The sequence below is a fragment of the Onychostruthus taczanowskii genome, unplaced genomic scaffold (assembly GCF_017590055.1).
Source record: "Onychostruthus taczanowskii isolate IOZ18803 unplaced genomic scaffold, ASM1759005v1 scaffold139, whole genome shotgun sequence".
NCBI lineage: Eukaryota > Metazoa > Chordata > Aves > Passeriformes > Passeridae > Onychostruthus > Onychostruthus taczanowskii.
In genome coordinates, this window is record NW_024498562.1 from 1,029,502 (window position 1) to 1,045,811 (window position 16,310).

The 16,310-nt window shown below is 46.1% G+C and overlaps 1 protein-coding gene across 2 annotated transcripts in view; it reads left to right on the forward strand.

Moving 5' to 3' along the window:
* The window catches only part of CDH5 (cadherin 5), a 29,587-nt gene extending 21,190 nt beyond the window's left edge, over positions 1-8,397 (forward strand). For both annotated transcript variants that reach the window (XM_041397380.1, XM_041397382.1), the window contains 6 exons: positions 1,201-1,454; positions 2,037-2,179; positions 2,745-2,869; positions 4,298-4,406; positions 4,763-5,008; positions 5,783-8,397. In XM_041397380.1, coding sequence (XP_041253314.1) covers positions 1,201-1,454; positions 2,037-2,179; positions 2,745-2,869; positions 4,298-4,406; positions 4,763-5,008; positions 5,783-6,276 — 1,371 coding nt within the window. In that variant the 3' untranslated portion in view covers positions 6,277-8,397. The remainder of the gene's footprint in view (positions 1-1,200; positions 1,455-2,036; positions 2,180-2,744; positions 2,870-4,297; positions 4,407-4,762; positions 5,009-5,782) is intronic.
* The last annotated feature ends 7,913 nt before the right edge of the window (positions 8,398-16,310 follow it).

Genomic DNA, 16,310 nt, shown 5'->3' on the forward strand with positions numbered 1-16,310 from the left:
TTTAAGACTCTCCAAAGCCTTTATTAAGGTATGTCCTTTGGTTTTTAAAATTCTCAAATGCACATTATTTGCACCAAGGGACTGCTGCAGAGCATTGCCAAACCAAGACTTCATTGATTTAATTGACTTGCTGTTAAAAAAAAAGAGGAGAGAGGACTATAAATCAGCTCCTGTAATCCTCAGATTGACAGGAATGTGTTTTTCCCTTCCACATGCCTCTCTGTAACTGCTAAGACTAGAAATGTCATTAAGAAGAGAAAACTTTCAGGAAAAACAGTACCAAGGATTCAAGACTGGTGGTAAAATCCTTGGCTGTGGTCACACTGGGTATGAGCAGCTGTCCTTCACGGGGTGCAGCTCTTCCCCAGCTTCCCAGGAGCTGGAGAATGCAGCACCTGCGCAGAGGAGGAACAGTCACAGACCCCACACACCCTCCCTGAGGGATTTGGAACCAGCTCTTCCTCCAGCACACAGTGGGCAAAGTTCACCCTGTTTTCAATGTAATTTTGGCCATGCATATGTCATAATTTTACATACAAAGCCATGTGAGATAAAATGTCAGCTGCTGCATAACTTCCATCATTTCCCCTTGCAATGTCTACCCAAAGAGGAAAACAAGAGTCACCATAACTGCTGTGTATCTCAGTGGTTTTAGAATCTCAGGTGGTAGAACAAAGGAAACTTTGAAAGGAGCATTTCTTACTGCCCAAGCTCCTGGCCTTCCTCCCATTGTGTGATTCCTTTTGTAGTCTCAGGCAAGGGGAAAAACAAGGAAGAGGATGTCATTTATCACTGAGTGCCCCAGCTGTCATCCAGTGCAGATCTGCAATCTGCCTTGAGTGCCTTCAGAACACAAAGCATAGTCAAGAGGAGAATCTCTTCCCCAGCCTTGAGGGGACAGGAGCTCACCAAGTTTTACCAGTTACAGCATTATAAAAAGACAAGTATTTAACCCAAAAGAAAATTATTTTGCCTTAAACTACTGGATGAATCTGTTCCACACCAGAGGTACCTTAAGCCATGCTAGGATAGAGAAGTTCAGCTGGGAAATGCTCTCCCATGGGTCCAGCCAAGATGAAATTTGGTAGCATTGCCAAACATGAAATAGAGCACAGATCTTAAATCTGCACAGAGAACAAATCAAAGTTTGCTTAGACATCACCAATGAAAGAATATCTGTAACTGTCTTTTTGGTTTTAGCCCCTGGACTTCGAAACAGTGTCAGAATACAGATTCAGCATCGAGGCCACAGACCCCACCGTGAACCTTCGGCATTTCAAACCTGGCAACCCGCGGAGCATCGCGACCGTCACCATCGAGGTCACCGACGTGGACGAGCCTCCTGTCTTCACCAAGCTTCCCTACGAATTCAAAGTCAGGGAAAACCACGCAGAAGTGAAAACACTCGGCTCAGTTCATGCCGAGGACCCTGACGCAGCTAAACGGAAAATCAGGTAAGACAACAGCAGCTTCAGCAATTCTGTTTGAAAGTGCAGAATAGCACCAAGAATTTGACAAAGTACCCAGACTTTGGCCCTATTTTTTTGGAATCTGCATGCCAAACAAAACAAAACAAAAAAAAATCCAATTTAATTTTTCCAGCACTGCAGCCATGGATATATATATATATATATATATATACACTCACCAAAAGCTGAACATAAATTTCATTTACCTGTGTCATTACCACATGGACTCACTGATACACATCTAGGGAAAAAAATATAAACTTGGGTATTTTTACATGGTTGTAATTTATTGTTATATTTTTATTGTAAAAGCTCTCTCAATCATGTGTTTAGAGAAGAAAATAGACTTCTGAAAGAGCAAAGTACAATAATATGGAAACTCTTCCAACAGATGTATTTCACTGTCACAGCTTGCATAGTTTTTGGGCAATATTCTCAGCCCTCCTGGTCAAGATATTAATGTAATTTGTCACACAAGAACTCTCTGACCTTCCTCTGAGAAGAAATGAAATGAAACACAGCATTACCAGCCTTGCATTGACATATCTTGTTTTAAACAAAATCCAGATATATTCAGCGTAGAGCAAATCCTAACGGAGACTATGTCAGGGTATCCAATAATGGAGTTATTCAACTTCCCAAGCCTCTGGACAGAGAATTCAGCTCCTCATACAACATCACTGTGGCAGCTGTGGAGATCCTTGAAGATGGTAAGTGCCACCCATTTCCCAGTTTGAAAGAAGTCTGGGTACACCTTTTCAGCAAGGCTGTCAAAAAGGAAAGGCACAACCTTACAACCTGTTCCTGCTGAGCTAGGAAAGAAAGGAGTGCTTCAAGGTTTGCATCACCATCTTCCCAATCAAACAAGTCCCTGCAAATAGGTCAGAGATCATTTTAAGATTTGACCCCTGGCTTTGCTCAGCTCCGAGGAGGCAGGTCAGTCCCAGCTTGGTTTGATATTTCACAATGCAGACATGGCCTGTTCTGTGCCTGCTGCTTTAGTGCCAGAGAACGATGCTCAACCCATCAGCATGCAGTGGGAAGAATCAGGAAGCCATAATCTACTGTCATTTTACTTCTGAAAGATCCTTTACGATTTAACCACTATGAGAGGTTTTAGGAAAATGTCTAAATCTCAGAGGAAAAGTTTCAGTTATGATGGAGCCAGAAAATCTTCGTCATGTGGGAGGCACAGAAGGGGGCAGAAGGTGTGGGAAGGGGAGCTCAGCCAGCACTGGGACCCCGGCTGTGACCTGTACCCCGCTGTCCTTCCAGGCCGGCTTTCCGACAGAGAGTCACACGCCCACGTCCACGTCATCGTTGATGATGTAAATGATAATGCTCCCGAGCTTGTTTCTCCTGAGGAACCCCGAGTGTGTGAAAATGCTGCACCTGGAAAGGTGAGACAGGGAGAGCATTTCCCTGAAACCTGAATTACTGTTTGTCAGCTCAAGTGAAAGATGTCTTTTAATAAAAGTGAGTCTCCGTTTTCATGCTAAAATGCCCAATCACTTCACTGATTTCCAAAACATCAGTGGTTAGGAATTGTCCCTTAAGGATATTGCACTGTTGGAATATTGACTTTTATCTGCTTGCACACATGGGCTGCACTGCTCCTCTCCCCCCAGGCTCTCACATCTGTGTAATAACAGCTGAGCCATGAAGGACAGTCAAGCTTTGCACAGCAAGAATCAGCAACACAGTTCTATCACACAAGTGCTTGAATGTGGTACTGAGGAGGAAACCATTTCAAACTAGGAAGAGAAATATTGCTGCATGGAACATTATTTTGTAGTCACAGAGTGCATGGATCTGCACATCCAAACTGTTACTACTTGGGACAGTGTTGGTATTTTGGATCCATGTGTTTGGCCTCAGACACAAGTGTTCAGCCCATGCTGTAATATTTGTTTGATTAAGACACTTTGAGTCATGGTTTAGAGGAAGTACTCCCAAGTTTAATGTATTTAGGATGGAGAGGAGAACTGGAAGCACAAAAGGGAAACATCATGGGCTGAGATAAGAACAATTTACTGGAAACAGCAATGAGATAAGAAAATGAACAGTAATAGCAATGATATAAATAACAGAAATATATCTATATAAAAAAATAGAGAGAGTGCAGAGCAGCCACAGCACCCAATGTGTTCCCTCTGGCTCAGCACTAGCATTATCCTCCACCACACCTGCTCAAAGAGAATGAACCCCTTCTCCAGGAAGAGAGTCTCTTTCCTTTCCCAGAAATGACATGGGGTGTTCAAGAATAACCACTGTGCCCCCTCCCAGCTACTGGGAAAAACATTAACTCTTTCCTGGCCAGAACCAGGACACTTTGTCACTGCCTAAACTATCTGATAAAACATGCAAGGTATTAATTTCAATTTAGTTTAATTTATAAAATACCTTTGGTATACAACCAGACACATTTTTTGTATTTTATACATATAATGTACATCAGGTTGAAGATTTCAAAATCCAAGCATGTCCTTCAGCCATGGCAGTCTCAAAGGCATTCCAAGAATGACAGTTACACCTCAGAGTAGGATGAGGACTAAGACACCATCTTAGACACTTCAATAAGCCATATGTCTTTAAAAATGAGGCTTTTTTCATGCTTTCATTACACAAAATTTGAAGAGGCAAAACTGGTCTTTTTGAAGACCCACAAAGATAAAAGTGAAACTGAAGAACCTTGAAGAGGAGTACCCTGAGATGTCTGTGTCAAACTGAAGGGTTACACAGGACACACAGCCCAGCTCAAACACTCCACATGCTTTATCACTGGAGGCAATGTACACTGAAAACTGTGACCTCTTCCATTCTTGCAGGTGATTGTTAGGATTTCAGCTGTTGACAAGGATGAAACATCACCCAGAGGTTTCTTCAGATACTCACTGGCCACAGAAGACAGCAACTTCTCCCTGATTGAGAACTACGGTAGTGTATCCCTGCAATGCCCTTCCTCAGCTGCCCAGAGCAGGACCCCAGGGCTCAGGGAAGAAAAGCTGCAGCACTGACCTGTGGTTGGGCTAGCTGAGCAAGTAACTCTTTATTTTTAAAGGCTCAACATACTGGAAAAAAAGTATGTTTAATGAAACCAAAGTTTCACTGGGTTCCTGAAAGGCTGGCACTAAGGGGAAGAGGCACCAGCTGAGTGGTAATCTGTGAGGGCAGTCTGGTGGAGATTATCACCTAATGGGATGTCCTTACTTCTGGTGGAGAGTATCACCTAATGGGATGTCCTTACTTCTGGTGGAGAGTATCACCTAATGGGCTGTCCTTACTTCTTCCAGACAACACAGCTAACATCACTGTCAAATACGGACAGTTCAATCGGGAACTCGCCAAATTCCACTACCTGCCTGTGCTCATCTCAGACAACGGCGACCCCGACCTCACCAGCACAAACACCCTGGTCATCAGTGTCTGCAAGTGCAACGAGAAAGGCAACTTCACCTTCTGTGAGGAGAGGGCAAAGCAGGTTGGCGTTAGCATACAAGCGCTGGTGGCAATTTTTATCTGCATCTTCACAATCATTGGTATGTATCTGACTTTTGGAATGTTCTCTGCAGCGCAGCGTGAGGATTGTTTTGTTCTTTAGCGGAGATGTACAAAAGCTTTGTGGCTGTGAAATGGTCACGAAGCCAGAAATGCTGTACCTATTTGATTCATCTCACATGCTCTTCCTCTCTGGCCTGTTACAATAGCTTCAGCTGCAAAGCTTCTCACTCCTCTAGACAGGCTATTGCACACATGTGTGATATACTTGATTTACTGGTACCAGCCTCATACACAGCTATAAAACAGGAAATTTGGGCTGGGGCAACAACAACAGGATTCCAGGTTCCTATGGCAGAGCTAGTCTGGAAACCCTTGAAGCAGTACAGTGAACATAAATACATTTGTAACAAATCAGCAGACCAGTACCTGTTTGCTGTATTTGAAATCTATCAGAGAAGGCTGAGTACCTTTCCCTGGCCTGAGAACTGGTCTGTTTTACAAGTACTACATAAGCATCTGATGCTCGACATTAAGAGTTCTAGGCAGTAGTTGATTCAATGACCTTGTGACACCATGTATTTATACTTGTGATTCCAGCTCAAGAGTCAGGGGGACAATCTCTGTCCAGAGTGAACTCCTTCAACAAATCTTACAGTTAAATAGAAATTTTAAAAATAAATACATGTTAAAAAACACTCCAAAAAAGAAACCCACTTCAGACTACGTTACATATCTTAAATGCAATTTGTTTTAGTGCTAGTTTTAGTGTCTTACTTCTCTATTCACACACATTCATTAAGTTTCCTTTGCAGTAATTGTGTTGCTGATTCTGCTGAGAAAGAGGCACAAGAAGGACCTGAGTGGGCTCGGGAGGAGCGTGGCAGAGATCCACGAGCAGCTGGTCACCTACGACGAGGAGGGCGGGGGTGAGATGGACACCACCAGCTACGACGTGTCCGTGCTCAACTCCGTCCGCAAGAACGGCCTCAAGGCAGAGGCCGCTCCCTCTCCGTATGCACAGGTCCAGAAACCTCCTGGGGACATCCCCCCTGGAGCTGGGGGCATGGAGATGATGATTGAGGTGAAGAAGGATGAGGCTGACAACGACAGGGATTTGCTGCCCTATGACACCCTGCACATCTACGGCTACGAAGGCGCCGAGTCCATCGCGGAGTCCCTCAGCTCTCTGGGCTCGGGCTCCTCAGACTCAGACATTGACTATGACTTTCTCAATGACTGGGGACCCAGGTTCAAGATGTTAGCTGAGCTGTATGGATCAGAAGCAAGTGAAGATTTTGTGTATTAAGCTCAAAATAGCCATGAGTTTTCCCCCTCCCACTAGAGATAGACACCAAGAGACTGCCAGTGGCCAGTGAGGAACTCACAGCTCTTCCCTCAAGGATTTCAAACAGGCATGGAAAAAACCTGCAGTAGGGTTAAAAAGACACACAGAGATCACCTATATTAACTTCCTCACTAACATTCATTTTTTGGCCCAAAATTCCTGCTCACTGATCTGCTCAAGTCTTCCAGGACACACCTCCTCTCCCCATCTTCCCCACTTCTCCTGGTTTTGTCCCCAGTTTCTCCCTCAATCCTCTCCTTCTGTGCTGTTTCCATCCACATACATCCAAGGTCACCCTCTGCTGGGAGAGGCTCAGTGGCATTGGGAAGGGATGTTTTAACCCCCCTGGATCTCCAGCTGGCTGCTTTGCCTGCCCCTCTTGCAACATCTTTATTGATATTCCACACTTATGCTCACCCACCAGAAGAGAGGAGGAACATATGGTCTATCACTAAGTATTAGAAATTATTCCATTACTCTCAAAAAGAAGCATTATTTTTTTTATTTCCCTTCTATTAATTATTTTTGCTTTATAGCCTTCTACTACATCTACGAGTTACTCAAGATAAAATTAGACAGGATTTTTAAACACACAATCTGGTTTAATCTGTCATTTTTAACAGCCTGATGACAATTTCAGGCACATTTCTGGCATGGTAGAATTTGCTCTAGCTAGCAGCAAAATTGTTTTTTCTGTCTGGAAGTAGGATCTCAGTGTTACTCAATGGAACATATCCTGCAGGGCAGGAAATGTGGAGATCAGGGGAATGTCAAGACTCCAACACTGTAAATCTCTCTAGATGGAAATACAGGTCTCTCTAGATTTCTAAAGAGGTTGAATGAGGGGTTTATTCAGCATAATTAAAGCAATAGCATTTTTTTCAGGGACAAAAAATGAAGGGCCTCATTACTGTGAAACTGTTGTGCTTTTTTTCTAAGCAGGTACTGTAAAAGGAGTATTTTCCACCTAGGAAAATACTGTAGACTCCCAAACCAGAATGCTACAGACCCACACACCGGGCTGCGTAAAAGCACCATAAATGTAAGGCAGGTTTGGAGCTGCAGCCACCACGTCTCTGGAAAGGGACTGTGCTCAGTTTCCCACCTGGTGAAGAGCCACAGAATGACCAGAATGAAACTTCCCACATTGGAATGGACCCAGCCAAACACATTTTGGGAAAAGCAGGTCCCTTGGGACCATGGCCTGTCTCTGGCTTCCAGCAGTGCAGAGTCCTGTTGCCTCCAACAGGAACAGAGCCCTACTACACAGATCCTCCACTGTGCAGGATCTGTGCTGGAGCTGTATGTATTAGTTTAGTTGATTTGATTATTTAAATCTGGTAGCTAACCAAATAATACTAAATCTTTTTTTTTTTTTTTTTTTTTCTTAAACAAGTATAGTGGAACCTTGCAAATTTACTTTTTACTTATTCGCATCATCTCCAATTCACACTCCCCCCAGAACGTTTTCTTGGCAGGAAATAACAATGCACAATAATGGTCTCACACTTCTCACTGCTGTAAAAAGTTGTCCAATGTAATACTTGGCTGGACTCTAATACAACACCAACAAAGTAATCACTCAAATTTTCAAATATGAACTAAAGGAAAACTCAGGAGAATTCTGTCCACTGGTCAAATCAGTCTTAGATCCTATCCTTTGTTTTTAAAAAGTACATTTTGGGGTGACAGCCATGGTTTTATTTTGAATGGGCTCATTCTCTTTTGCTTAATCCAGCCAGCAGTATGTGCTCTAGGGGTTCCACATATTTGTGTATTATAAAGAATGCTAACTAATAATACTTACAGTTTAAGGATTTTGTCAGTACCTGTGGTATTGGCTATCAGCAGTAAAGTTAGTTAGGAAATGATTTAGTGCAGTAAGTCAAGTACTTTGGTAGGTATCAGCCAGATTCTATTACCTGGAATTGCTGTTTTTAAGCCTGATTTTTTTAAAGTTATTTTAAGGAACACTGTATCCATTTCCAATGTATATGATGTTTGCACTGGACGGTTTCTTTTGATATTCCTGTACTGTATTATGTTGTTTTTTACTACATAAAAGCCAGTCTCAAGTTTGGATTTTCTGCGCATTAACGAGTTCCACTCAGGAGGCAATACCAGGCTTTGTGCCCCAGTGAGCCCAGCCATAAAAACCCTCCAAGTGAGCCCAGCCTAGGCACCACCTCACCCAAGAACTTTCTGTAAAGGCAGTTTTCTCCCTCTCCTTGCCCAACTGTTGGCAGAGAAAAGCCTCAGCAGGGCAGCTGGGAAGGCTGGACTCTGCGGGACCCTGCGGGATTCTGCTGGACCCTGTGGGATTCTGCTGGACCCTGCTGGACCCTGCCAGTGCTGCAGGACCCGTCCCAGGCCCAGCAGAGCTGTGTCAGCAGCCTGGCAGCAGCGTGCCTCTGAAGCCCCCCAGCCTCTGCCTGTTTTCCTGCCTCTCAGATGGGCCAGGGGGTCCCAGCCACGCTCAGCACAGCCCCAGGGCAGGGCAGCCCCAGGGGATTTGGGAATGGGATCAACGGGAGCCCAGGCTGAGCCCTGCCCAGACCCCTCCCTGTCCTGCTCCTCCAGACTGGGGACAGAACCCGTACAGAACCTGAACCTGTGCAGAACCTGTGCAGAACCTGAACCTGTGCAGAACCCCCTGGGGTAGAGAACCTGAACCTGTGCAGAACCTGTACAGAACACTCTGGGGTACAGAACCTGTACAGAACACTCCAGGATTCAAACCTGTGCAGAACCTGTACAGAACACTCTGGGGTACAGAACCTGTACAGAACCTGTACAGAACACTCTGGGGTACAGAACCCTCCAGCTTCCTCAGGACTGGCACAGAACAGACACAACAAAACACACCGGTGCCAGAAAATAAAATCACCCCTAAATTTGCAGCTTTAGGTAGCACAGATCCCCACCTTCTCTTTTTGCTGCTGCTAATGATTACCCCAATATATTCCCAAGATTAATCTAGCTCTTTACATAACTTCACATCCATTTTCCCCAGATATGGCAGTTATAATTTACAAAGCCCGGAATAAAGCAAAAATGTTCAATTCCTTCACTGCTAATTGCCATGAGCAAACGCCAAATCAAACACACTTTAGCACAAGTTGTATTAAAAACACAATAGATGTGCTAATTATCTTATAATGAAATGCATTTTTCCATAGAAAGAATTTGATTAAAAAGCTACTTGCAACTTGTGGGAGAGAATCTCACAAAGGTTTTCATTATTCATTTAATTAATATGCACTTTAATCTCTTATCCCTAAAAATATATCATAAATTATTATTTTATTACATTCAGATCCAGAAGTTCATGCCATTTAATAAAGGAGTTTTTTACTCCCACCCCATTAGAACTTTTTATGAAGCAATGGCTTGTGATGAGAATCCTTGATATTTATCAAAGCAGCAATGAAAAGCTGTTTGAATGTGAACACCTGGCCCCCAGTGGCACACTCCAGGTAGGGCAGGTGAGCTGAGGTCCCCTTATCAAGGCAAATTTACACCAGTCAGAGAAAGAAAGGACAATTCTGTGCTTTATTGTCCTATTGCAGTCCAGTGCTACTGCAACAACAAACCCAGTGAAAACAGAAGGATTGGTTACCAGAGGAAAATCAAATATTCATTTCTGAGCTCTTTTTCTTCAAGAAGTGCATTTTCCCTTTCCTCCTTTCAGCCACAAGGGCTTGGAACAGCCCCAGGAGGGCCCAGCCAGCCTGGCAGTGACACCTGCCCTGCACAGGAATTGTCACCCTGCCAGGACTGATGCAGGGGACAGCCTGCAAAGCCTCACTGGGTTCTGGAGCTCAGAGCTCAGGGTACAGATCCACCTCTACATATTTATTTTACATCTTTTCATTCCCTAGCATATGTCACATGCAGGGAAAATGCTCTGGTGGCAGTAAATATGGTGATGTACTCTTCTTATTTGACTAGAAATAATAGTTACACTTATTATATTTCAGGTGGGGTTAGGACAAAAATAATCACCATCCTTTCTGACATATTCTCCCTTTTTTTTTCTTTTTTTTTTTCTTTTTTTTGATAAATGTTTCAAGTTTGAGAGAATAAGAAATAAAACTCTGTTGGCTTTACTTCACAAACTTTCTGGAATTAAACACATCACCAAGGTGATATCTTTCTCACTAAAATCTTCCTATTTCACAGTCTTAGTGTACCACAAGTCATGGAGTCCTACCAGGAAATGAATAAGAGTCTGATCAGATCACAGTGGAAGATTTAGGCTGAATCTTGTCCAAAGAAAAAAACACAACAGAAAACAAAACAGCAAAGGCATTCTTTCAGACTCCATCAGAAAACAAGGAAAATAAAACAATACCAGAAAAATGTTTTTTATGAGCAATAAACATGCACAGATCTTTGCTGGCCTCTCTCACCTTCCTTTGTTCCTGCCTGACCTAAAGGAAAAGGGAAAACCAGCAGTTCCTTCCACTTATCCTCATGAGGAGCTGTCCCACCTGCTTCCCCTCAAGACTCTCTTGATTCACCCAGTTAACCCCTTCATCAATGCCACAATCAGTCAGAAATCTCTGCAATTCTTTAATTCCTCATTAAAAAAGGAAAGCCGCTGCTCTGGGTGAAGTCACCAGGACAAAGCAGGACAGAGCTCCCCAGGCAGACACATCCAGCAAACACAACCCCAGTGAGGTTTGCCAAAAAGTCAGGAACAGCCGCAAATGGTCCCAGGAGCTCTGGTGGCAGCCTCAGGAGCCCCAAGCCTGCCCTGCAGTGCTCCTCCAAGGCAGAGCCTTCCCACGTGGGGAGGGTCAGAGGCAGCCCCCGGTGCCCCTCTGCTCTGCCCCACAGACAGGGCTGGGGACAGGCACCGCGAGCTGCTCTGCGCGGGGCACTGCAAAGGGCCTGAAACACAATTCCCAGCTCCAGCATCTAAAAATGGCTCTTCTCAACAGCTGTCCGGGCTTCCCTCTTCCCCTCGAAATTCAGAGCAAACCTGAGGAACCCAAAAATGCCAAAGGCCTGAGCTGCACTCCGTGTGTCCCACAGCACTGATGTATGGAATCCCCGGCACTTCAGGGAACTTGAGCCTGGTCCCAGCTCTCAGCACCGGGACACTGCCCTCCATCCCCGCTCCTGGAACTCTGCCCTTTATCCTGCGAGCCCGATCCTGGCCCCAGGACACCCTCTGTACCCCGTGTCCCTGCTCTCAGCACCGGGACACTGCCCTTTATCCCGTGTCTCTGCTCTCGGGACACTGCCTTCTATTCTTTATCCCTGCCCCGCACACGCTGCCCTTTATTCCCGTATTCCTTTTTTCCTTTTTCCCTCTGTTCCTTTATCCCTTTTATCCCGACACAATCCGCCCCCACGCTGCAATGACCGCTAATGGCCGGCAGGTGGTGCCCGATGGCAGCGCTGGGCACGGCCGCGCCTGGCTCTTCCCGATGGCTCCGCATGGATCCTCCATGGATTCCCGATGGATCCCTCATGCATCCCCCATGGATCCCCCACGGATTCTCCCTGGATTCCCCATGGATTCCCCATGGATTCTCGATGGATCTGCATGGATTCCCCATGGATCCCCCACGGATCCCCCATGGATTCCCCCTGGATTCCCCATGGATTCTCTATGGATCTGCATGGATTCCCCATGGATTCCCCACGGATTCCCCATGGATTCCCGATGGATCCCCCATGGATTCCCGATGGATCTTCCATGGATCCTCCATGGATCCCCCATGCATCCCGCATGGATCCCCAATGGATTCCCCATGGATCTCCCATGCATCCCCCATGCATCCTGCATGGATCCTCCATGGATCCCCTATGGATTCCCCATGGATCCCCGATGGACCCCCATTGATCCCCTATAGATTCCCGATGGATCCCCCATGGATTCCTGATGGATCCCAGACGGATCCCCCATGGATTTCCAATTGACCCCTCATGGATCCCCCATGAATACCCGACGGACCCCTCATGGATCCCCACTGGATCCCTGGTGGCTGCCTGCTGCATTCCCACTGCTGGATGCCCACTCCACTTCCCTTACACCGACCACAGTCAGAGAAATCAGTGACACCCCAAAGGTCATTCCATCCATTCGTTCTTTAATGCTGACTCCAGAAGAATTCTCAGATGTTTGTGGAGTCCAGGGAGGCTGCAAGGCTCGGATTTCTGCAGGAAAAGGCAGTGATTCGCTCAGGCTGCACTTCAGGCGGCCATGAAGGGCAAGGGAAGGGCTCTGGGGAGGATGCCACCTCCAGATGTCTCCTTCAATCAACCTTGGTCCAGACCATCCTCCCTGGGGCACGTTTGCCTGTTTGCCAGGAGAAGTCAGCACCAAATCCTGCTACTTTGTCACACAACACCACAATCTGGTTTGGGTGATGAAGATGTCCAACCCTACTTCTCTCAAATATTCTCTTTCCAAACCAAAGTACAACTATTAAACAGGATTTTCTAAAGCAACACCAAATAATTTTTATCTTTGGGGACTCTTGGTTCTGTTTTGCCTTGAATGAGAACATTTGTTTTTACAAGCACGCACCTAATCCACTAGTTACAATTTGTTTATTATTTCTATGTTACAACCATGCAGCAAAACTTTCCCAAGTTGCCACAGAAACAAACCAGTAACAAAAATATACCAGGAATCTTTCAGCGATCACCTAAAAGTTGGAAGTATTCACAGAAATCCTGTCACACGATTACAGATTAATAACTACCTGCAAGTCAAAGACTTCTTGCAAGTGGATCCAGTTCAGCAAGTTACTCAGCCTCCATCCTCTCTCCTGCACAGATTACTGCAGCCCTGCTGATCCAGCAGCTCTGCCAAGCTCCCTGGAGAGAGCACAGTGGGAGAGGCTGGCTCTGTCTTTGGGATCCAGATCACCTGCAGGTCATCAGAACCAACTCCAGCTGGTCAGCCACAAAGAACAACAGCACACACCCAGGTCAGCTTAAGGTCTGTTTGTGACATTTCGCTGGGCTGAGGTAAGGACAAAGGTGACAAATTAAGTGATTGTGCATACTGACAATGTGTCCCAAACAGCCCTGGACAGCAAGCAGGATGTAAAAGGAGAAGGAAAGAGGAACAGCAGCAGGTGAATTTGCAGGTCAAAAACAGGAGAGGGGGAAAACGTTATTTCTCCCTCTGATCCAAAAAGTTCTGCTGTACACAAGTAGCAAATTCCCTGTGAGCAGAGCTAGCCTGGAGGGACACAGCTTCCCATGGCCACCTCAGCCTGCTCAGCTCACACCTCTGCTGCCCCCCAGGTCCCATCCTGCCCCCCTGCTCCTCTCTGCCCCCACAGAGTGTCCAGGGCCCGGTGACCAGCACCCTGCCAGGTCCCAACCTGACCAGGTCCCACCCTGCCAGGTCCCACCCTGCCAGGCCTCCTCTCCAGAGGAGCAGCTGCCAGCAGTCAGGGTTCCCCCAGAGCTGCTGTCCTGGCACAGTGACAGCACAGGTGACACCTCCAGCCTGGCCAGCAGGTCCTGCCCCTCGCTGGCAGCCTGGGCTTGCTCCAAGGCCACCAAGGGCAGGTTCTCTGCATACACTCCCTGCAGCTGGGCTCTGCCATGCCTTGGAGCACAGCCTTCCTGGCCAAGGAATTCCTGCTGGAGCAGAAGAGATGATGGATAATGACGGATGATATGAGTGTGTGACACAGCTGGGGAGGACAAGAAGCTCTCCTCTGTGTCACCCAGAGGGGACATGGACACTGAAACTGCCCAAATGTCACTGCTGGCTGCTCCAGCTCTGGGGCTGGGTGAGCTCCCACTCCTGCAGCGTTTTGCCCTTGCAGACACAAGCAGGGCCCTGCTCTCCATGGATTTCTGAGCCTGGGAATGACCTGAGTTCTGCAGTTGCAGCCAGGTGAGGACCCAGAGCAGCAAAACCCACAGGCTTTGTGTCCAGTGCAGCAGGCTCAGATGGCCATGGCCAGTCCTGCTGCCTCCTAGAACTCAACAGCAACTGCCAGCACAAGCAGAAGGCCAGGCTAGCAGGGATCCACCAGAAACTCAACTGTGGGAAAGAGCTGGCACCAAGGAATACACCTGGAAAGCCAAGGGATAAACACTGGGCAGTCAGAAATGCCAGGTGGCATGCTGGCAAGAAAACCATTTTGTCACTGCGTTTACTTGGCAGTGTCCACTGTCACCAGCCTGAGAAATCACATCTTGAACAGCCTCAGATCTGCCCCTGGGCCTGGCAAAACTGCTGCTCAAGCCAGGCAGAGAAATCACTTGGGGGAAGTCAAAGCATTAAACCCTTCCTGAAGGGCCAAAAAAGAACAGCCAGCCCCCTCTTCTTCCTTCACTGGAAGAGCTTTGAGTTAGCTGGAAAAATCAGTGACTCTCTTCAATCCTGGAAAAACAATCTTCACAATTACTTCCTTCCTATAAATAGGTGGTTAAGCATTAACTCCAATCAGAACTGGGCTTTTTGGATTTCATCACCACTTCTGGATTTTCGTGCACACGGATACAAGCGCTGGGCCAGCAGACAAGGCTGCCTGTGGGCAGGGCTGTGTGACCCTCTGCTGCCACATCAGCCACATCACTCCTGAGGGGAGTGGAAGCAGCACACAGCCTTCCAGGAGAGGAGGATCTGCCAGAACATTAAATGGTGACCAAACTGGCTATGCCAAGCTGGCTGCCTTTGGTGCTTTAGGAGGCAATTAGGAGCTATAAACACCATGCACTAATAAAGCAAGAGCTTTATTTTTGGCAAGAGCAGAGCTCGGGGCTCGTACCCTCGCTGTGACACAGATGTCCTTCCCATCTCAGGTACATCAAGTAGGCCAATTTTTGCTTTTTCAGATCAAGTGCTCAAAGTGGAATTCCCTTCTGAAAGGCCCTTCCCCTCCCTGTGCAACAGGAGCCGCACAGACACACTACAAGGGTTAGCTAACACACACCAAAGCATCCTGAATAAGGAATTTCTCTTACATTTACTCATTTTACAGATGAAAGTTTTAGTACCACTCATCATTTTAAAGCAATTTCCAGGCACAAGAGAATTTTGCAAAAGATCTACAAAAACCTCTAAGTAAGACACCCTCCCCTGCGCATATTTACAGCTCTGCATGGCATATACAGCATTATCCCACTGCAATTAACAGAGAACCTACAGCACAACACAGGAGGGGAACCTGCACCTCACAGGTCCCTGTGACCAAGGGTGAGGGGTAACAGTTCACACCAGGGAGTGTTAAGGCAATCACACAAACATCTGGAAGTTAAAATTACTGTCTTAGGCATTTATAATCCATGGCATAGCCACAAAGAGTATTTACAGCATGCAGAAAACACTGGTGAGAAATAAAGTGTTGTTTTTATGAGATGCTAAACATATGAACAACACACCTCATATGGCTCTGTATGGGATGGAAAAATATTTACTTTTAGTCAAGGGATTCAAGTTTCAGTGCCTTTTCACTCCTTTGATTGTGCCTCTAAGAATCATGTTTATCCTAGCCATTTGTAGTACTCACACAAGACCTTTAGTGCAGCTGCCCAAATCACCCTTTTTCAAACCACAATAAATAACCAACACTCACCTGTTTTTCTTGCATGACTAAGACTATTTTTTTTTTATTTCTACCCACCTCTGATGTTCTCAACCACCAGGTTCACAGGCCTTCTGAGATTTTCCTGTCCTCCTCTGATCACAGCACAACTACTTCATCCTGCAGGAATAAGTCTCTTAGTGAACTCAAAAATATGTGTTGCCTATACTGGTGTTCAGATGCTCATTTTCCCACACAGGACAGTCTGCAAGGAGTCCACGTGGCCACAGGCCTCTGGAATAAATACAAATACATAAATATATAACTCTACACAGCTCTGATTTGAGCAAGGCTCCACCATTAGGAGAGCACATTTTCACATCATGATGTTTGGACAAATGTTAAATCACAGCACAGCACATTGCAAGCACCAAATCAAGATCTGAGAGCTGAGTTAGAGGGCCCTGCAGATGGGTTAGGCTC